This window comes from Balearica regulorum, chromosome 4 (assembly GCF_011004875.1).
Source record: "Balearica regulorum gibbericeps isolate bBalReg1 chromosome 4, bBalReg1.pri, whole genome shotgun sequence".
In the NCBI taxonomy this organism is placed as follows: domain Eukaryota; kingdom Metazoa; phylum Chordata; class Aves; order Gruiformes; family Gruidae; genus Balearica; species Balearica regulorum.
This window is the reverse complement of record NC_046187.1, coordinates 23087564-23109669: the sequence shown is the minus strand read 5'-3', so window position 1 is coordinate 23109669 and position 22106 is coordinate 23087564. Positions and strand designations below refer to the sequence as shown.

Below are 22106 nucleotides of genomic sequence, written 5' to 3'. Positions count from 1 at the left end.
AAATAACTCAAAGCGGTATCATAGAATCATAGAATATCCTGAGTTGGAAGGGACCCATAAGGATCATCAAGTCCAACTTCTGGCTCCACACAGGACCAGCCAAATCAGAGCATATGACTGAGACCATTGACCAGACGATTCTTGAACTCAGTCAAGCTCAGTGCTGTGACCACTTCCCTGGGGAGCCTGTTCCAGTGCCTGACCGCCCTCTCAGTGAAGAACCTTTTCCTGATATCCAACCCAAACCTCCCCTGTCGCAGCTTCATGCTGTTCCGTCAGGTTCTATCACTGGTCACCAGAGGGAGGAGATCAGCGCCTGCCCCTTTGCTCCCCCTTGTGAGGAAGCTGTAGGCTGCGATGAGGTCTCCCCTCAGTCTCCTCTTCTCTAGGCTGAACAAACCAAGGGACTTCAGCCTCTCCTCATACGTCTTCCCCTCTTCACCATCTTTGTTGCCCTCCTTTGGACATTCTCCTGTAGTTTTATGTCCTTTTTGTACTGTGGTGCCCAAAACTGCACACAGTACTTGAGGTGAGGCCGCACCAGCACAGTGTAGAGTGGGACAATCACTTCCCTAGACCGGCTAGCAATGCCGTGCTTGATACACCCCAGGATATGGTTGGCCTTCCTGGGAGCCTGGGCACACTGTTGACTCATGTTCAACTTGCTGTTAGTATGTTATATGGCATCTCTGGTAGCCTAGAGTGTCTTTGGTGCAGAAGTTATTTTGGCAATGGTGAATTATTACATTCATGTTCAGTTTAAGCACCTGCGTGGGCAGTCAGCTGCACTTGACGTGCGTAATGTTTCTTGATGGGAAATTCTCCATAGTAGCAATGCCTGCACAACTCTAGGCTTTTCTCAGGGGTGCATGTGAGGCAACGGAGGCAAGTTAGAACACAGGAAATTCTGACTAAATATAAAGAAAAAGCTTTTGCCATGAGGGTGGTCAGAAGCTCAACCAGAGCTTCAGAGAGACTGGGAGATCTCTGTCCTTGACTGGACAAAGCGTGGAGCAACCTGTCATAGTGGGACCTGGTTTGATGGGACCTGGTTTGAGCAGCAGGTCAGACCCACAGGGTCCAGAGGTTCTTCCCAACCTACCTCATCTGTAAGGTTTGTCAGCTGAGCTAAGTTGTGCCAGATATGATTTGGCTCAGCATGCACTATTATCTTTGTAATAGAGTTTAATTTCCCCATGTTGTTTTCTTCAAGGCAGATAGCGATCCAGATGGACAGAGCAACCAAGCGTATAGAGCCATGGAAGATAGCAGTCATCGTTGTGTCAGTGATAGTAGGCTTAGCCCTCATCATTGGCTTGATTACGTTTCTTTTGTGCCATGGTAAGTGCACCACTCTTTTTGTTTTCACAAGTCTTCAGGAATCTGTTGTGTTTCACTTGCTGCCTGATGATTTAGTATACAATTTCTCTCTGGTATAGAATCTGCTTAAGAAAACTTACCAGACCCTATTCAAGATCTGAATTGATTAGAAAACCTGCAGGAATACTTAAAATATCATTTACTTGAAGCAGAGATTGAAGATTTGTTCCTCTTTTTGTTCTTGTCTTGCCCCGGTGCATCTGCTGGTATGCATTGTTAACCAAAGGCTAGCAGTCTTCTGTGTAAACCAGGGGTGTGTCTAGTACTCAGGCTATGTATAGTAAGCTTGGTCTTGAACAGGGATTCTGCAGAAACTGAACCTGGCACCTCTAGCTGAGGATATGCCTCAAAAAGATAGAGGGCAGAGGTTTAGGCTTTTTGGAGCCCAGGAGTCAGTCCTGGTTGCCAAGGGCCCAGTTTCAGTAGCAGATGAATGAAGCCAAGTCATTCCGTTCCCAGTCTTTGAGATGCCAGTGTGAGGGATTTTGAAATGATTTCCTGCTGGGACGGAACTAATCGTGTTGCTGTCTCAACTCACCGAGAGTCAACGAGGCCGTGGCTTGCATTAGGACACTAGACAGAGCAGTGGAAGGGCTACAGCTTAGCTTTGTTTGTAGCCAACTCTGCATTATGTGGCCCCTCTGCCATTCACCCTAGAGCCAGATTTTTAAACTGAACCTGACTGCTGAATGGATGTAAACAGCTCTGGGCCACCTGCCTCTCAGAGGGGCACGGACATGCCAGAGAGCAGCTAGGGAGGAGTGAATGTGTCTGCTGAGCTCACCTCATGTTGATGAGAAGATGGTCCCCAGAGAAATGTTGTAGTGAGTGTAATTTAGAACTACTTGGGATGGTCCTCAAAGTAGAAATGAGCCCCTAGCTGATCCATGGAGCAACAAGATGTCTAGAGCCCCCTTTTCCCAAAGTGCTGCTAAAGCTCTAATTCCACAGCTGACAGGGTCACAGCCAGAGCCTGAGCGCCTTGTGCCGTGCTCTGTGAGGTGCTGTGCATGTCTGAATCATACTGAAGGAGATCAGCCATCTTTTATAGAATGGTTTGGGTTGGAAGAGACCTTTAAGATCATCTAGTTCCAACCCCCCTGCCATGGGCAGGGACACCCTCCACTAGATGACATTGCCCAAAGCCCCATCCAACCTGGCCTTGAACACTTCTAGGGATGGGGCATCCACAGCTTCTCGTGCAACCTGTTCCAGTGCCTCACCACCCTCACAGTAAAGAATTTTTTCTTTATAGCTAATCTAAATCTACCCTCTTTTAGTTTAAACCCATTACCCCTTGTCCTGTCACTACACTCCCTGATAAACAGTCCCTCACCATCTTTCCTGTAGTCCCCCTTCAGGTACTGGAAGGCTGCAATTAGATCTCCCTGGAGCCTTCTCTTCTCCAGGCTGGAGAGGTCTTCCAGCCCTCTGATCATCTTTGTGGTCCTCCACTGGACTCATTCCAACATGTTCATGTCTGTCTTGTACTGGGGACCCCAGAGCTGGACACAATACTCCAGGTGGGGTCTCAAGAGAGCGGAGTAGAACTTTTCTTTTCTTCTCCTCTGTAGATCAGGACCGATACTACAATGCATCTTTCCTAATCACCAATGTCAAGTATGACCCTCAGTATGAAAGGCAAACCACAGAAGAGTTCAGGCACCTGAGCCAAGAGATTGAAACCATGGTAAGCTAAGGTGTTTCTCTGTTTCTGCCTGACCTATGGTAAAGAGTCCTGTGTTTGTGTGATTGGAAATAAAGAGTCAGAAGTGATTGTGCCTCATTCTGATGCGGCTGGTCTTACCTTTCAAACCTGAGTTAAAGATGCATTGCCGACTGCTCACAAGCAGATGGTAAACACAGGTGCTGTATGTTCCAGCAGCCCTGTGGTGGAACAGGCACCCACAGAGCAGAAGGGACAGTGAAATCAGCCAACTCAGCTGAATTTATTTTGGTTCTGCATCCTCTGATGGAAATTTAACAGTAGCTTTGGTATAGAGGTGGAGATCTGAAGGCATTTCCTTGTGTTTTGGAGGCTCATGAGACAGTTACATCTTGACATCATGTACATACTATAGGTATATTTTAACACACTCTTTTCCTTTAACAGATATCTGAAGTATTCAAGGGGTCCTTTCTAAGTAAAAGGTACATCAGGTCCCATGTTGTCAGTCTAAGGTAAGTAATGTGATGTGAATGTCGGGAATAAGCAGGGATGTGATAAATATGCTTTCTTCCTACCCCTTGACCATATGGCCTAGTTGTTGTTTATGCTTGGATTACACCAGCAGGATGACTAAGACTTGGCTGGTTCTCGCTCTCCTTCAGTGCTGACAACGCTGAGGGCTCAGGTACCTTCAGAGGTCAACAAGGAAGAGAAATTTGGCCTTATGCTTCTGCAGATTGATTACCTGAATGCCAGTTGTTTGTGACTGTGATGCAGTAACTGAATTACTAGGTGATCCTGGTCTTCAATACTAGTTAAGGGCTTGAGATATGCAAAGTCAGCTCTTTATTCCACTTAATCCTTCCTGTGGAAGCTCAGGCTGGTGTTTACCCCTCTGCATGGTGTACAGCAGGAGGTGACTATTCTCCTCCCTCTCTGAAAAGGTCTGAAGGAATGAATGATTCCACTGTGAGACACCTGGATACAGAGTTGAGGGAAGGAGGCAAGTGGGACGTACAGGTATAAAGGTCCAGTGCGAGAGCTTTTAAGTCTTTCATGTCTCTGCAGTAATTATGTATCACTCTCATAGAGAGTCATAAGAGCCATTGCTTTCCTCTCCTTCACATTACTTTTGTTTGGAGTAATATTTCTATAAGGTTCAATTCTGCTGTGTAATATTTTCCCTAGATAGCGAAGAATGCCAAAGTTCACACAAATGTCCTTCTTCACAGCACTTCTGGGCTTTCTTGCCTTTACCTTTCTCTAGATGGAATGAGTCATTTCCTTAAACTGTTCTACATTGTTTGCTGCTGCTGGTTTCTTCCACAAGCCTCTCACATCAACTGAAATTACAGAACTTGGGAGCTAGATTTCAAGCAACATCCTCTACATCTTTTAGGTTGACCGAAACAGTGTATCTCTTACAACCTTGTTTTCACTACAGATACCTAGTTGTGCAGCTTGACACTGGACCAGCTTGGCTGCATCTCTGCTGTCTTTGCCTCTAGGCTTCGCTTGGTTTTCCTTTAGACTGTTAGTCTAAACTATTGGGCCAATTTTTTTTATACTGACAGTAAATGATCATGCCTTGCTCTGATAACTCATACTATTAAGATTTTTGTCTCTAGATACAACGGAGCTAACTGGACAATAAATGGACTTAAATGGAAAGAAATGCCAGAAGACGTTTTTAACTTCTATGGCTCTAACTGGAGCTTTTGAATGGCTGTTAGGAATGGCGTTTTGGGTATCTGTTGAAGGGTTTTAACTTGCTGTATTGTTCCTACTGCCATCTGTGTCCTACTAAGAGTTGCGTGGAGGCCAAAGGGAGTGATCCCTCTTCTCCTCCTCCTCAGCTGTACTGCTTATAACAGTTTCCAGAAAATTCCCTCTTATCATTGTTATAATGAGACCCAAGCCTTTTTCTGCTTACTGACATGTCCTCATCTGCCTTCACTTGTGCGCAGCTATGCTATTTGTTCTGTACATCTGCGCAGACCAGACCTGTTCTCATCTAAAGAAGACAGCGCAAAGCAAAACAAAGAGGATTAGTGGGCAAAGAGAGAATGACACCACTTTGCTTTTGTTGGTTTGCAGCCCGGATCCTGGTGGAGTGCTTGCATCTGTTGTTCTGGTATTTAAATTTGCCTCAGCTGACAGTAAGGCAACGAGCTGGGGTCACGTCAACCGTGTGTTACACAGAAGGCTGAAAACAAGCTCTACATTCTTAAACGTTGACCAGTCAACCCTTAGCCTCACAGGCAAGTGCCTTAGGTTTGTGTTTTTAGCCTGGAATATGTTCCTCAAACCTTGCTGTTCTTAGTGTAATGAGTTTCACTTTAGCATGCAAATATGGGCTAGCCTTACTTTCTTCTTTTGCCTTCTCTAAATTATGTGTTATAGCTGACAGCCAGGGAACTTGGAAGAAGTAGCATGAAAAGAACTAAAGCATACTGTCACTGATTCACGAGTGTGAACTCTCTCCTGTGCATCTCTGTGTGACCTAGCTCTGTTGAATGAGATAGTTGAACCCCAATCAATCAAAAAAAGGCCCAACTTTGTGACCATGAGTTCCCAGATTACTTTAAGGCACACAGTGAATTGGAAAAGAACCTGTATCACTAGGTACTGAAATGCAGAGTTCTCAAGCTATTAAAAAAATGCAAGGCTGAGATGGTTCCCTTCTTCACCCCCTGCTATTTCCTTTGCTTATTTGACAGATAGCAAGTGTTCATAAAAAAAGCCCTGACATTCCCTGGGCAGTAATCCTCTCCCATGAATCTGTTACTGGTTACCATCAGAATCTGGCAAAGGGGTTTTTGTAGGAAAGAAATCAGTAACGTTACAGTTTAGCTCCACTCAATCCCAGCACTGAGGGTTTGTGAAGACTGTTTTGACCACCTTGCCATACTGAACCTGAACAAATGCATGTAGGCGTTTATATCGTGCAGATGCCAGCACATGTAGATGTTACTTGGACCTGTTGGCAGTCATCTGCTGCTTTTGTTAGCTTTGAGCTAAGGCAAGAAAGATGCATCCTTTGGCCTTATACTTTCGGTAAGGAACAGAGACTTAACTGAACTTCTCCAACAGAGCAAATTACTCCTTTTACCGTACTGTCACTCCATGCAGCAATGCAAGCCATTTACTTTGTGTTTGCTGGGTATAGGGAGGGAGTCTGTGCTAGATCATGTAGCAGTATGAGATATACTCACTGTGCCGTTTGCTTTTCATTTCAGAGTTGAATAAAGAAAAGGGAGATAACCTTTTAAACAACTGTAAGTACAAATGCTTTACAGAAAAGGTCCAGGGACATGGTGCTATAGGTTCTGTGTTTACAAGATTCTTATGCTTTTGAGATGCAAGTTGAAAACACAACTTTAGCTAAAGATACTAGAGCAGTAGACAGTGCATGAGCCAGGGAAGACTTCAGCTCATTTTCTTGCAGTCAGGCTGGCTCTGTGGTGTTTGCAGAATCAGGTATTCTGGCTTGATGGTGGAAAGCATTTGCTTTAATGTTGGTTACGGGAAGTAGGGGCATGTAGGTGAGCTGCTGTTAGTGAGCTTTGCACAAGGATTGCAGTTGCTGTGGGCCAAGATTATTGCTGGAATCCTTCCAAAAAACATTTTCCCTTCTGCCTCCTGCTCCCTGCAGAAAGGGTTCGCAATAGATGTCTGTCAGATTTGAGCTAAACCTTGCAATATACAGGGAAAGGCCAGAGGATGGGAGAGGGAAAAGAGCTGTCTACAGTCAGAGCAGGGTGTCAGTCCCTCTCCTGTTCTGTGCTCCCCCATAAGGTCTTAAAGCTCCTCCAGAAACAGGGAGACAGCATAAGTGCCCTCCAAGGGGACTACATCAGTCCTCTGCATGGTCTCAGAGCCTTTGCATGTTAGCTTTCCATCTTTAAATGGACTCTGAGAATTAACTGGTTTGGATCTAACTTTTTTTCAGCTGAGTAATACATGACTGTGCTGTTGGCACAGTGGCTAAAAGTAAACTGTTGGAGGAAGAGGACACTATTTTTTTGTTGCTGCTGTCAAGGCTGACCTGGAGGTGACCTAACAAAATGCTTGCTTTCTTTGCTTAGTTTGTGGGTGGGTTTTTTGTTTGGCTTTGTAGTTGTTTGCAAACTAGTCTTCAGCAATTCTGTGACACTTAAAGCTATACTGACTATGCTGGTCTTGTCTTCGCTATACAGGGGTGATGTTACAAATAATGGGAAGATTGCCTCTACTGAGTTTACAAGTGATGTGCAGTGTCTGTCTTGTGCATATTTTGGTGATGATGTGTGTATTAAAGCTTAGAGCTGCCCTGGTGTGGTTGTTTTTGTGGACGTTCCTCAGTATTTCCATACTCTTTTTTCATATGCTACCAAGAGAGGCTTAGTCTTTAGATGAAAGTTACGTGTCATTATTATGAAAGCTATATGAATGTAAATACTTAGGTTAATTATCAGTGCATATCTTTGTGCCTAATAATCTGTGTCTGAGTGTGTACCTGTATGCACAGATACACTAATGGCTACATCTGTTACCTTTCCCCCTGTACAGCTCTGGTCAAATATCAAACAAAGCAAGATTTGTAGAGGCAATATTTTTTTTAACTAGGTAAACAGTTGCAACTGTGGAAAATAAACAATGTCTCAGATATACAGCCTTCAGTACCCATGGGAGTACGTATGGGCTTGTGTGTCTGAAAACTGGCTTAATAAAAAATAGTCACTCTTCTACCGAGCTTCTTTGTTTACCCCACGTCTATCCTGAGATGCCTGTGACCATGACACTTGGTTTCCCCGCTATTGGAGGCACTGCTTTAGGTGAAGGCTGTCTCTTGACATCTCTGCCCTGTTACGTCTGTGCCTGCAGCTGTGAGGGCCTTTCCCAAAGCAACACCCTGATTTCCCTCAATCAGCTAAAGCAGAGCTGCCTTTTCTTTGACAGGCTGTGGAATACGAAGACAGACATTCTCCTTCACAGGAGTGGAGAGAATAATTGGTGGGCAGCGTGCGCAGGATGGGGAATGGCCGTGGCAGGCTAGTATTCAGCTTGATGGGACGCATCGCTGTGGTGCATCAGTGATCAGTAATACATGGCTAGTGACTGCAGCCCACTGCTTTAGAGGGTAAGTTATCAGCACCTTTCTGATCCTACAGATCCTTAGGATTCTTGGGTGCTCTGACCTTTCGTGGCCCACTAACGTCTGCATCTGATGAAAGATAATGAAGTTGGGGTCTTCTCTGTCCCTTAGGAAAACATGACCACATTGCATTCTGATGCTTAAATGGAGAGCTAAGCTTCTTTGGGGATCTTGTTTTGTGTGGCTGTGACATAACCTCAAATATCTTACAGAGGAAAAGATCCTCGGAGGTGGACTGCCAGCTTTGGAATTCTGTTGAGACCTCCAAAACAGAAAAAATTCATCCGAAGAATTATCATTCATGAAAAATACAGTGACTTTGTCCTTGATCATCAATATGATGTGGCTGTTGTGGAACTCGCCTCTGCTATTGAGTTCACGAGTGATGTGCACAGTGTGTGTCTTCCTGAAGCATCTACCATTTTCCCAGAGAATGCTTCTTGTTTTGTCACAGGTTGGGGGGCTTTGGAGAATGATGGTGAGTGTCTCTTGCCTTCCTGTGCCCTGTCACACATGTATCTGAGAAGACTATTGTTAGTTTTATGGGGTTTTTTTGTTTATTTTGGGTTCCTTAGACTTGGTGTTTCATAGGTGCATGTGCTAATGATAACACTTGTGGACTTAGTTTGCTGCTTTTTTTCGGGCTTGGTCAGTGGATTGGAATATGGGAGAAAGACCCTACAGGTTAGCCTTACAGGAGTAAGAGTAGCTTTTTTTTATCATTGCTGCATGCATTGTGCTGGTTGAATACATTCTGTTCTCTGTCCTCACTGGCCCAGTCCCTCTGGGTTTAGCTGACATGAGTTCTTTTGTCATTCAGCTGTCATAGATGTATCATGACAGTTTTCATCATTTATTATCTTTTCAGTCATAAATCAGGCTTCATCCAATGACTTGAGTGAGCTTCATTCAAATTAATCTGTTAGTGACATTAGAGATGATGGAACTATAAATCTGCTTATGAGAGCCATTGAACTATATAGGTTGTGTTTCGTGGTAGACATTGGGGTGTGTAGTGATTGTCCAAAGCTACATTGCAGTTAACCAAATGAGTCTTTCTAATGATATCCAAGACATATCTTGAATTCAGTACTGAAACATGTATAAAAATCCCTTTGTCCATTATGCTCAAGAGCATCTGATGAGAATGAAAGATGGACAAAAGTTATGTTTGGGAACAAGTGAAGGACTTTAGCAGGGGAAAAACCTCTTTCTTCTTCCTGAGACATTGTCTGGGTAGCTCCCTTCATTGCCTGTCATAGCAGAAAAGCTGTAGGAAAATCTGGCGACTCCTAATTCTTGAGTGTTTTAGGTTGCATACGCTGTCTGCAAATTCTAATGCCACTTCTCCTTCTAGGTTATAGTGTTAATCAGCTTCGGCAAGCAGAAGTGAAAATTATAAGTACTGCGACTTGTAATAGAAGACAAGTGTACGGTGGAGCGATAACACCTGGAATGTTGTGTGCTGGATACTTGGAGGGGAAGGTGGATGCCTGCCAGGTAAGTCTCTTCAGAGGTAATAGTAAAAAGGAAGCAGTTGGGGTGGGTGGTGGTGTTTTCTAGAAATAAAATATACTTTGGGGAATCTTGATTAAGTTTATGGGGTTCAATATCTTGACAGATGTAAATGAAGAGCTTTATGGCTCACCAGCACTTAGGTGCTTGGGATTTATATACAATGCACATGCAAGAGAATACAGATGTGAGGGTGTGAAGTGGGAGAGACTAAATTAGGCATAGGCTGTCAGCCTCTGTCTTGTCCGTAAACCATGCGGAGGTTGAATTATAGCTGTGGTCTAGAGTCAAGTATCTGTCAGTTGTAACAGAACAATTTGAGGCTTGTTGCATCAATGAGGTGAACAGTGTTTTCTTTGTTCCTGCCTGTTGACATTTTTCTCCTTAGGGTGACTCTGGTGGGCCACTGGTGCATGCGAACTCCAGAGGAATCTGGTATCTTGTGGGAATCGTGAGCTGGGGAGATGAATGTGGCAAGCCAAATAAACCAGGAGTGTACGTGCGAGTGACTTACTATCGAAACTGGATCAACTCCAAAACAGGCATCTGAAACCTGCAGCAGGTTAAGTTTTGTGGGCTGTCTACGGCTATTCCTCTGACACATTCTGCTCTGTGGTTATCCTCTAAACAGCTGCTGGCGTAGCTTGTGGTCATGTATCAAGTGCCAGCAAGCTCAGAGTAGTCTAGGACTCGAAATTGGTTTGGCCTACAACCAAACAGGAATGGACTTGATCCATGTGACAGCTGTTTGTTCAGGAAGTACTCTGTCAAAGGGACAACTGCCTTGGTCTATATGCAATATTCTGACTCTTTTTTCTTTGTGGCCAAATGTCTTGGCCCCTACTTTTATACTCAGGCAAAGCGTTTGAGCCCAAACAATCATTTACCAGCATCAAAGACAAGTTATAACCAAAATGTGGCCCACCCATTTGCTGTGTGCTCCCAAGGCCCCATCTATCTGCAGACCAGCTACAATCCAGCCTCTGACTCCAAGGCTGCTGCACATCTGAATTCTTCTTGAGCTTTTTCCTGCATTGTTCCAGGAAGCGTACTCTAATGAAGAACAGAAGATGGCTTAGGGAAGTCCTGGTTCCTAATATCATGTCGGGCTGTTACTTGGATGAATAGAGAATTTTTCCTTGCTGTGTTGTCCTGAAAAAGCAATCAGTGGAAATCACAAGCTTCTGTCAACCTCCTTTGAACAAGTGTTTGTACTGCCACTCATCGCTTCATATGAACAGCCCCTGCCTTGAGAGTGATTGCTGGACTTAAGACCAAAAACCACTTTACGGTCATACCAGTCTATTGTCATATCAGAGTATTTGAATTAATTTCCATTTTTAACTTTCCAGATTGTATTGTTCTGAATAAAAGTCTCTTGGCTTTTTGTGCAGGGTGGAGGATTGTAACAATCTCAGTACGACCATTGTCAAAAAAACCCGTCTCAAACTGCTTATTCTTGTGAATGCTCTTCTCGGGTCTTTATAATTTGTGTATCTTCAGCTGCATCCTAAAAAAAAAAAAAGTTTTTGTGGTAAGGTGGAAATACCTGTCTCATTCAGAGCAGGGCAGAACTTCTGACTGACCCAGTAATCTTATGTAAAGATCTCTCTCCTGTCAGGAAGTAAGAATTGCCTGTGTTTCATTGCCAGATCATAGCTAACTCATTAGATCTCAACCACACAAACTTCATATTCTCTCTGACTTCATGTTTTCAGGAGCCCATGTTTCTGTCTGCCAGGTAGATCTCAAACACTTTCTACACCCCAGCAGCAGCAAACGCCTATTCCTGGTGAGGAAGCTTTCCTTGGTGTGTCTGCAGATTCTTTCCAACACTTTATGTGGATTCTGATCCTCACAACAGCAAGTGCTGTGGTCTTAGTTGCTAGATATTGAGCCACTCAAATGCTCTATTTTCCCTCTATGGTCTGAAGAGAAGGAACTCGGTGAAGGAGATACCAGCCACGCGCCAAGACTTGGAGCTGGTCCAGCGTGACAAGCAAGCAAGAATCTTATGCCAGGCTAGAAAAGGCAAACAGCAGGCTTTCGGCATGCTCATAGTTAGACCTGGGGGAAAGAGGCCCTCAGTGATTACAGTCTTAGGATCAAAGTGTTGTCCAAATTGAGTCTAAGTCAGTTGACACAGTCAATGGCAGTTCAGGGTATCCCCTCTGGACTATGCAGCTTGCTGCAAATGCTGCCAACCAGAGCAGCAATCCATCGAGTTAACAGAAGTATTTTGATTATGCATCCTGTGATCTGGCTGTCTGATAGTACTGAGAACCATCCTTTCCTACAGCCTCACTGGAGGTACTGGAATACTGGATGCTCAGACAAGGTCTGCGTGAAAGACAAGGGTCTGCAGCTGTTGTGTGTTCTGTACTTGTGTATATCAGGAAAACTGGCACTTAATTTTCTTTTCCTCAGGGAACTTTTCTTGTGGAATGTTGTGAGCTTCAGAAACAAAACTTAGTGTCTTAATTCCTACATAGAGAGTAAAAAGTGTCACACTGGTTCCATAGGTCTGAGCACAAAAAAATCTCGTTTTAGTCCCTTAAGTATAACATGGGTTTGAAGGATATTGTTTGTAGAGGAAGCTTAAAAGTAATGTATGACAAGTATATATGATTTTTTTTTTTCCTTGCTGGTAGCAATTGTCTTACCAGGACAGTGAATAAAATTTGATCTTCATGAAGAAAAGCATCATTACAAGATGCCATGGATTTCCAGTTCCCAAAGCACTTTAGGCTTGGGTTTTCAGAGGGCATAATGGTTTCCCCATCCTGCTGGATTTCATTTTAACTTGGAAACAATATTTTTAGGCTTGTGAATCCCAACTATTTCACTGGTTCCCCAAAACAGGTAAGTAGATGTCCAAAACCAAAAATTTTGCATCTGTGAACATTCATGTTGTGCTTATTTTGGGTACAAAATCAGAAAGCCTTAAGCATTTTGCTCTGTATCAAGGGCTGCAGTAAATATCATTCTCCAAAGCGGTGCACGCAAGACTGAATAAGTGAACTCGTCATTTGCTTAAGGAGCTACCAGTTCTGAGCTTCTACTCAGAGAGATACAGTACCTGATCCACCTTAATGCCGAGTGCCAGCACAGTGCAGCCAGGAGGAATGGGGCTGAAGAGGACCTGACATCTACATGGTGTATGTTTTGGGAACCTTCATTTGGACTGCTTTGTGGAGTTTTCCTGACAGCAACTGGAACAAGACTTCTGATCCAGTTTCTTCTGCTCTGAGGCCTCTTGGTGATGCAAAGCAGTATAAATGGGGACTGTCAAGAAGAATGCTTGAAAGAACACCCCTCACCCACTGGGAATGTTGGTGCGGATGGACGTGATGGGTCTGAATCCCTTACTTGTGGCAAAATGACACTGATGTCAGCATTGTCTGGCTTTTCCTGAGGGAAGTTATGGAAACCTGAAGCAATGTGGATGGCCAAAACATTTTATTTGGTTTAGGTGGTCTAGCAGGTGGTCTTTTAAGCTGTAGTCTCACCTATTTATGAAACCACAAGCTCAATCTTCTCACAGACATGTTTTCATAGGATTTAACATCTTCACTCAAGGCAGAATGGGATGTATCTAACTATATAATCATGCATGACACACAGGAATGTAATTTATATGCACATTTAATAAAACCTGTTAAAAATTTGCCTTCTGTGTCAGGTACTTGTTAATTTCCTGTGTTATGGTAAGCAACTGTAAGATGGGGACGCCTCTGTTTTAGAATGTGTTACACTGATCCTATACCATGTATTTATGTAGTGGCTTTTAAGTAGTCTTAACCATCTGGTTTTGTTGACTTGTTAGAAGAGCATAACTGGAAGAAGAGCAAAATGCCATCCAGCGTTGGACAGATTTTACCCACCTGGCCAGAGGTTACCCAAATTTATGTGCAGGCAAACAGGTCTCGTATCAGCCACTAGAGGGTGAACCGTATTGTAGAAGAGCCTTGGCTGCTGGGGGTGCTCTGTTTCAACTCGGTAGAGACGATCTGGAGGACAAGGCACCGTGTCCACATTGCCTTGAAGGTGCAGAGATGCTACACGATTGTCTTACAAAGTTTGAGGAGACTACAGCTGTTCAGCTCTTAGCACAGGCTTCTGCAGCACAGAGTGAGTTTCAGTCTTTTCCCCAATCGGAAAGCTGGCAGCAAATGCCCCTCTGTAGGTACACAGCGTGCTGTGGCTGTGAGCAAGGGGCTGAGCGGGTTTTGCCTGCTTCTCCGCCACACCATAGGCAGACCTTTGTCCTGTGGAAAAGTAGACTGGAAAGGCACATTGTCAGGTATTGTTGGCATCATGGGTCTATTTTCTCAGCTTGTCATCAGCCTTCTTGCAAACAAGATAGCAAAGAGCAGCAATAATTTTGAGATCTGAAAGGATGGGAGGTTTGCAGTGGCATACAGCTGCTGTTTGCTTTGACGTCCCGTTCTGACAACTGATAATTCTTGTAGATTGACAACACTTATCAGATTTCTTCTTGTCCCTTTCCTGTCAGGATGGGAAACTTGGTACAAATTGCACCATATTCTGAGCTAGAAGAGCAAGCTGTTGATGAATGAAACATGCTGGAGTTTGTTGATCTGGGTCTATAATACCTAACAGCTAAGGGGATGGTCTTGGAATTTGAGATTATCTGAGAGGGTAAAAAGGAGTACAGCAGCTTTATTGCCGTATTACATGCCAGGTTGGCTATGGATGGGAAGGTGGCTGTTTGGAAGAACAGTAGCACTTTTGTCACATTTTACTGGGTCAAGTGCAATAACGGGAGTCTTAGAGACAGACTTCTTAAAGGACATAATTTTAACAAATCTGATTTCTTTTATTTTTTATGGCTTATAAAAAAGTACTTTTTGCTGAGTGTCTGGCAAAGCACATGCTATGTATGTGACACCTAATTAAAGCATTTATGAGCATTCAGTAGCTGGTAACTGTGCCATGACCCAAGGATGTGTTCAGCTGGTGTGGTGGTATTTGGCTGGGGGAGCCGTGTGGGTGGAGTTTCTGTCAAAGGGTTTGAAGTGAAGAACTGAGTGGAATAATGGCTCTCATGTTCTTCTGTATGTGGTTGAACCAGGATCCTTCTATAAAACGTAGCTGTCAGTATTTCAGCTTGCTTGGGGTCTTTGATCCATTATTGCTGTAAAGAAAACTTTTCAAAACTCATCTGGTTAGAATAGTTCAGAAAAGTCCCAAAACAAATATAATGAATGACAGTTAATCTGCTTTATCTTAAGGTAAATTTTTATTTGTAATTGAACCTGTTCTTACATGACACTTCCTTTGAAGAATATTTTGTTTGCCATTCATTGCTGGTGGCTTTTTCTCAGGTGCAAGTAAATTGTTTCCATGAAGACAGAGAAAAGGCTTTTGAGAACTCATTATCCAAAAATGCAATTATTTTCTTTTATGTAAGCTTGAGTAGGTCCAAGGAATACATGGCATGTCTCTGATTCACTGAATTCTTTCTTCCCTCCAGTAAACCTGTCAGGTTGTGCTTGCCATGTGATGTTTGTCCCCTCAGCTCCTATGCTTTTCATCCTCCTGTCGCGCCAGTGGGCAATCCCTTCCTCAAGGTAGGGCTTGCCATCAGCCTGGCATCCAGAGCCTGTTTTAACCACAGAGCGTTCTTTGTAAGTCAATACAAAGTCAGCTGCCTGCAATTGTCACACATCTCTGACCTTTCCCAGACTCTTGGGATCACCTGCAGTCTGCAGCCTTTGGAGTCATGACCCAGACAGTCTGGCAGTGTTCGCCAGGCCAGCGGAGATGACCTGCATACCAAGGGGAGCTCTTACTGGGATCATTCCTTCCCCAGTGGACAGACCAGATAGAAGGACTATACTAGGAAATACTGTCTTCCATTCTAGAGGGTGGTGAGAACATAAGAAAAAACTTTTTTACTGTGAGGGTGGTTGAACATTGAAACAGGTTGTCAGGAGAAGTTATGGGGTGTCCATCCTCGGAGATATGCAAAACCCAATTGGACGTGATCCTGAGCACCCTTGTCCAGCTGCCCTTGGTTTAGGCTAGACCATCTCCAGAGTTCCCCTCCCACCTCAGCTATTCTGTGATTCTCTTCTTCCAAAGTGCCTGGCAGCTTCAGGAAAAGGCACATGGCCATGGCTAAGTGGCAGGTACTGTCTCAGATGATCTGACTGCCCCTCAGCTGTTTCTGTGACAGGTGAATGCACTGGTAGACAACCTAAAGACGACTGACACCAGGTTGTCTTCATGCTTGACCCTTAGATGCATGCGGCACCCAGTGCTGTTGTCCCCAACTTGTCTGGCACTCTTAGCATTCATTGAGTAATCAAGGAAAATAGCAGGGAACGGAAGGGAAAACAATCCATTCTGTGCAACCTAGGTACAGAGCAGGTTACCCAAGAGTGAGCTCAGCCAGAAGGTCTCACAGGGAGGCAGCAAACCAAGTGGGACCCTCATTTGGTACCCAGCAGTCTTGCCTGAAGCATGTTGCACTTTTTCTGTCAGTGACTCAGCTCCTGAACTGAGGCTGAAAGGCCAGCCAGAGGTGAAACGGCTGCAGGATGGAGGTCTTGGGCTTGACTTTCATTATGTCTAATTTAGTCTATGAAGCTTTGACGGCTAATGCAGTCTACGATAAATCAGGCGATTGCTCACAAGAATCATGTTTAGGATCTGGCACGCTGCTGCAGAGCAAACTGGAACATACAATGTCTGTGGCAGAAAGCATCTCAGAGAGCCAGACTCCATTTGGCTTCCACTAGACAGGTTAGCTGCTAACATATAACTTGAAATCAAATCCAAGCTACCATTTTCTGGGGACATAGCGATGTAGAAGTCTTGCTTAGAGCCTGCTGTCTTTTGCTGAGATCTGTGTTAGTGCTCCCAGTAAGCCTCTCTAGCACTTCTGATGCGTGAAACAATGCTGCTGTTCTTTTGTTTGATTTAAGATGTGCCTGTAAAAGATTTATTTTTATCTTAACATGCCTTATTTCTTTGTAGGCCTAGTCCAATTCCTATAAAGATCTCCTGTCTCTCTGGAGATGCTGTGCATCTTGACTGGGAGAGGATTTGTGGAGTGGATGTAGAGAGCAGCTTGTTAGCCTGATTGCTAGGCAACACCTGGAAGAAAATGCGGGCTGGCCTGTTTCACTGTACGGAGTAGCAGCTCTGGCTGAGCAGCTGCAGAGGACAGGTACATGTGTGCTACCTTTTTGCCTCAAATGGGGCGACAGGCTATGAATTCTTTTTTAATGACTCTGGCAGTGGGGGACTTCTGTTGTTTAAGGGTGTGTTCAGTATTCTGGGCTGGTCTATCTGGCTGCAACTCAGATGGGTGTAGCAGTTTCTGTTATAAGGGCCTGGAAAGAGGGACTAATTGGAAACCAACCAGGGTAGATTTAGCATACTTCAGAGCTTGAGGCCATGGCTATAGCCTCTGAGAGCCTCCACATGCTCAATATTTCAAAGCTGCATGGGCATGTAATAAAACCTTGCCCCATGTAACTTTTTGAGGCTCAAGGTAAAGGACCTGGCTTCTCTCCCAGCCCTGACATTGGCTCTTTCATTCTATTCTTCTAGTGGATTTTCTGGGTTTGTTTTTTTTACTGATCAGTTATTAAAAGCCATGATTGGGAATTTCATGTGGCAAAGGAAAGCATGGGATATTAAACTGATGAACTTTTTGTTGTCAAAAGAGTAGAATTGTGTAGCATGTCCACAGCTGAAGTTAAAAAGTATAAAGAAATGCAGCTCATTTCAAGCTTCCCCTGAATTCTGAAAGCCAAATGCAAGATACCTTTGTGTTTTTAGGAGGGGGAGGCCTGCAGCCATAACTGAGCTGTCAAGGTGTGCTGATGGAAAATGAGTGGACTTGTCCTAGGGAAGGATTTCATTGCAGCGTGACAATTTGATCTTATCAGATGCTCACAGAATCACAGAGTAATTTAGTTTGGGAAGGATGTACAGAGGTCATATCGTCGAACTCCCTGCTCAGAGCAGGTCTAATTAGTCCAGGTTGTTTAAGGCCATGCTGTTTAACAGTGCTTCTGTCAGTTCTGTTAAATATCGCTGGCAAGAACATTCACTTCTCAGTTTAAAAGTAATGACTGACTGCTGTCTTTGGTCTAAAATTCGTGGCCTCAGTTGAGTAACTGGTAGACAATTATGTAAAACATCTTTGCTTGTAAATTCCGAAGATGTTATTGCTATGGGGCTTGGCCAATGGTCTTCTCTAAAGGCATTCTTCGTCTCTACAGCCGAGGAGCCTATGTAAGTATGCAAACATAAACCAAGGTAGCCTATTATTACCATTCTTAGGCAAGCAGTCTGTCTGACTGGCTGGGCTGACTTTGCAGGGTTAAACAGAGAGAATGGTCATTACATGTTTTTACACTTTCATTCACAAAATCCTGTGCACCCACATTCTCAGATTTCCACCCCACGGTCTGATAGCTAGTTTCTGTACTGCTTCCCTGGTATTAACCAAAAAGGTTAGTAACCGCCTCAGCTTACTGAATAACCCTGTAATACCAAGCACTTTGCAACTTGCTAATTTATTGTGAGGAAAATTGTTCCTTAATGATTGTCTTTTCTTGGCTTGTCTGTAGCATTGTTCCTGGGGTACAGGTATGTGTAAATTGATTTTGCATAAGCCGGCAAATGTATTTCCTTATTTTCCACTGTTTTTGCAGGACAGTTCATTTTAACAGTTAATTATTTTGAAAACAAAAGTGACCTACTTCAATTTTTATTAGGCAGATCACAAAAAATTCTTGATTGTAAGGAAATCAAATCATGTTTTTGGAATATCTCTGTTGTTCACATTCTGGGGTAACAACAGGAAGGTCTGTCCTAGTGTGCTCTGAAAGTTACCAGAAGTTCACTCATCTGTTGTCCAAGACCCTTCCTCTAGCACTAACTCCTGAGACCCTTTGCAATCTGGTGGTCTTATAATGTATGCTCTTTGTCTCCATGAAATCTTGTTGCAGAGGCCAAGATCTCAGGTAACTTTTGTCTCAAACTCTAGCTATTTGCTAAAACCTACTGCTGCTGGAACGTGGTTTTTACCTGACCCAGGTAGGCAGAGCTGGCCTTTGAACTTCTGGATACATCAGGAAAAATTCTGTGCATCTGACTTCAAGGGCCACCTTTTCCCAGTGTGCTCAGCCTGAGTTCTCAGGGCACCTCATTAGTAGTCTTTAAATACTAATGAAGAAATTAATGTTATTAACCCACTAATAATGCTGCCAACTTTTACCTCTGTGAGCAGACACCACTATGCACAGCCTCAGCCTGACCATTCTGGACAGAAATTGCTATGTGCTTTTTTGCGTTATAGCCCAAACGTAATGACGTTTTTCTATTCCAGGAGTGTGTTTTGTAAGGATGACAGGTTTTGTGATCACAGTATTAAAAAAGAAAGAAAAAAATTAAACCAAAGAATTCTAAGTTATTTTCTTGACTCCTGGATTGGTTTGTAATCGATCTCCAGCATTCCATCGAGTGCTGGAGTTCCTGTGGGTGTGGGTGTGTTTCTGGGTGGAGCGGGGATTTCCTTTGTGCACAAAATTTTTTGAGTTTTATTAATCTTAAAAAAGAAAATAACGGGGCTGGGGGGGGATGGAGGGAATGCCTAGGGAGGATATTAGTACTTGACAGGTAACTGTATTCAGTCAGTAAAGCCCCACATAAGGTAGGTAGCTGCAGCAATTCCCTTTCTATGGAGAGCTAGGAGAAGCCAAGAAAAACAATTGATTTGATCAAAACAAAGGAAGAAATCAATGTTGGAGAAATAGGAGATGCTGTGCAGCAGTGCTCAGCTTTTCCAACTGTCCTAAAAATTGGCTGTCCAGACACTTGCTTGTATAATTGCATTGAAGTGCCTGTGAATGAGCATCTTTGGGGAAAGATGAAAAAGGACTAGGTATGATTAGGTGACATTTTCCTCTTGGGTTTTTTGGTTTTGTTTTTTTTCTTAAACCCTCTGTTGCTCAGGTTCTTTCTGGAAGATAATAAGTTTTCCCATAAAAATGCCTGTGAAATCTTGAGATTTCATTGGAAAACCAAATACTTCAAACTCTTTGGCAGAAATCCCAGCGCATCAAACACTGGAAACCAGGAGTTGTTTCTGGTAATTTTCCTTTTTTGTTTGGGATTTTAGCTCCAAGTGCAGAATTTCTCACAAGAGAATATCCATTTTTCCCCTTTCCAGCTGACTCTGAAGAATCATGTTTGTGCTGGGAAAAGGAATTCCAAGGAGATTGGTCGCCCTTTTCACAGAGTAAGCATTTTCCACAGGCGGGGTTATGCCAACCATTAAATGACTAACATGTAATTAGGAGGCTGCATACTTATAGTTGTCATGTTCCTAATGCCAAGGGAGTCCAGGATAGCTGTGGAGGAGTGAGCATCGAGGGAGATCAGGCTTGGCTGACCAAGCCATTTATGTCTATATTTGTTTTTATGTTTGGCCTTTGTGTTGGCTATCTCAGGAGGCAAGTGACTTAGCGTTGCGGACAGTGCAGTGCCTCTCCCATGTGGGTTTTACAGTGAGTGTACGGTAGAAGGTGCTGCCGCTCAAGAGAAGGCCTGCTGTAGGGATACAACTTGGACAGGCAGGGAGTGCTGGAAAAGGGAAATCTCACACACTTCCTGTTCTGCTGTGGTGAAGAACAAGTCTTCTTGCCTGGGCTGGTTTATCTGCTCTGTCCATCTCTGCCTGGGGAGCTCTTTGATGCGGAGCTGATCTGAAGGTTACAGTCTCCTTATCAACTCCATGCTCACCCCTGTTTGTTTTTATTCTGAAGTTCGCTCCCTCATTTTGCAATAACCCACAGGGTGCTGGGTGTTACGCCAGCCGTGCCTCAATGAAGGATCTTCATTCAACACCTTTCCCTTCCCGTCACACCAGTCAATGCGACTCCTGCATTTTCCAGCAGCATTCGCTACGCAGTCCAGACTTTAGTCAAACCTTGGTTGGCGGTCAGAAAGGCTACCAGACCTACCGGGACCTACCATGGGATCTTCAAAAGTAGGTGGCATGTTTTAACTTGGCAAGTTTGATTTGGAGATGTAATGGTGGTAAAGGATACTGTCTGTGGGAGAGCTTTAGGACTTCAAGGACGTATATAGATCAGAAAAGAAATCTGTTTGCTCTCTTGGAAGGTCCTGACCTTGGACCTCATTGCTCTATCTCTACCCCTTTCATCCTTTTAGATCTAGGGGACATCGTGGATCTGTCTGTCTGAAATGTGCAGCCTGAAAAGGGGTGATAGACAGAGGGAAAGCTAAACAATAAGTTGCAGGCTGAAAAGGAGGTTTTGGAGGTTGTGGTCTGGATGGAAAGAATAACGTATGGCTGGAGTAAGAAATGCAGAGGGAAATCCTTCCCTGGTATGGTCAGGATCACAAAGATTTGCTTTCTGTTTAGACAGATGATGTGATGGCTTAGGTTGACATGCACTTTTCCTCCCTGTGATTGTCTTATCCTGTCCCCAGCAGGCTTTTATTGCAGCAGTGCAGAATCCAGGAAGCTCTTTTGCGTCAAAATCAAATGTTAACACAATTTTGGGAAGCAATGGGTTTTGATCAGGTCTAGTTGCAATATTATTTCCCCCAAACCCTGCAAAAGGTCCTAGTTAAATCAGTGACAGCAGCACAACTACATAAGGAGAACACTATAGGTGTCAATTTTGACCCTAGTATTTTTAAGGAGGAAGCCAGTATTTCTAGGGAGTAAAGACAAGGTGTTTTGTATCTGAAAGTATTTTCTGCAGTCAGAGATGTTGGATATCCTTAGTTTTGTTCTACTGTAACAATATTTAAGACAGTGCTGGAAAGTTCAAAGTATTTTTACAAGAAAAGTCTCCCAGCTGGGACACTCTCCTATGCTCTTTTGGGTCAGAGCAGGGATCTGGTCATAACATAAATGTACAGCGAGCCTCCTGGAATTTGTCGTTTCTGTTTAACGCTCTGGTTCCTGGATTCATGTAGCAATAGGAGATGCTCAGTCTCCCTTGAGTTTGTTTTTTGTTGTTGCCTCAGCGATTGATGGAGCTTAAAAGTATGAACTCAGAAACAAAATCCAAAATAACCTGGGTTTTTTGTTGGTTTTATTTTTTAACACCCTAATGATTTGGCTGGATGGCTGATTTTTTGTGTGTGATTGCTACAGACTACAATATTAGTCTTCTCTCTGGCGTTGCTTTGGGCAAATGGCAGTGGATGATTGCAAGATACTACTTATTCTTTCCATCCTCAGTATTTTTAAAAGTTAGAGATTTTTAATGATTTATGGACATAATGAAGTAGAAACTTTGTTTCTGGATTGACAGAATTATTCTTTATGCCCATTTCACTGTTCTTCTCATTTTGTGAGGACAATATCATTTTAGTCGATAC

At 43.6% G+C, this 22106-nt stretch overlaps 2 protein-coding genes across 2 annotated transcripts in view; both read left to right on the top strand.

The window, feature by feature from the left end:
- Positions 1-12939, top strand: part of LOC104635117 (transmembrane protease serine 11E-like) — a 53447-nt gene extending 40508 nt beyond the window's left edge. Inside the window, exons 3-11 of the mRNA XM_075751417.1 lie at positions 1214-1341; positions 2955-3070; positions 3494-3561; positions 5147-5310; positions 6289-6327; positions 7991-8171; positions 8399-8664; positions 9544-9686; positions 10090-12939. Coding sequence (XP_075607532.1) covers positions 1230-1341; positions 2955-3070; positions 3494-3561; positions 5147-5310; positions 6289-6327; positions 7991-8171; positions 8399-8664; positions 9544-9686; positions 10090-10251 — 1251 coding nt within the window. The 5' untranslated portion in view covers positions 1214-1229 and the 3' untranslated portion in view covers positions 10252-12939. The remainder of the gene's footprint in view (positions 1-1213; positions 1342-2954; positions 3071-3493; positions 3562-5146; positions 5311-6288; positions 6328-7990; positions 8172-8398; positions 8665-9543; positions 9687-10089) is intronic.
- Positions 12940-20572: 7633 nt separating this feature from the next.
- Positions 20573-22106, top strand: part of LOC104635120 (transmembrane protease serine 11E-like) — a 42793-nt gene continuing 41259 nt past the window's right edge. Inside the window, exon 1 of the mRNA XM_075750717.1 lies at positions 20573-20736. Within this exon, the coding sequence (XP_075606832.1) occupies positions 20573-20736 (164 nt within the window). The remainder of the gene's footprint in view (positions 20737-22106) is intronic.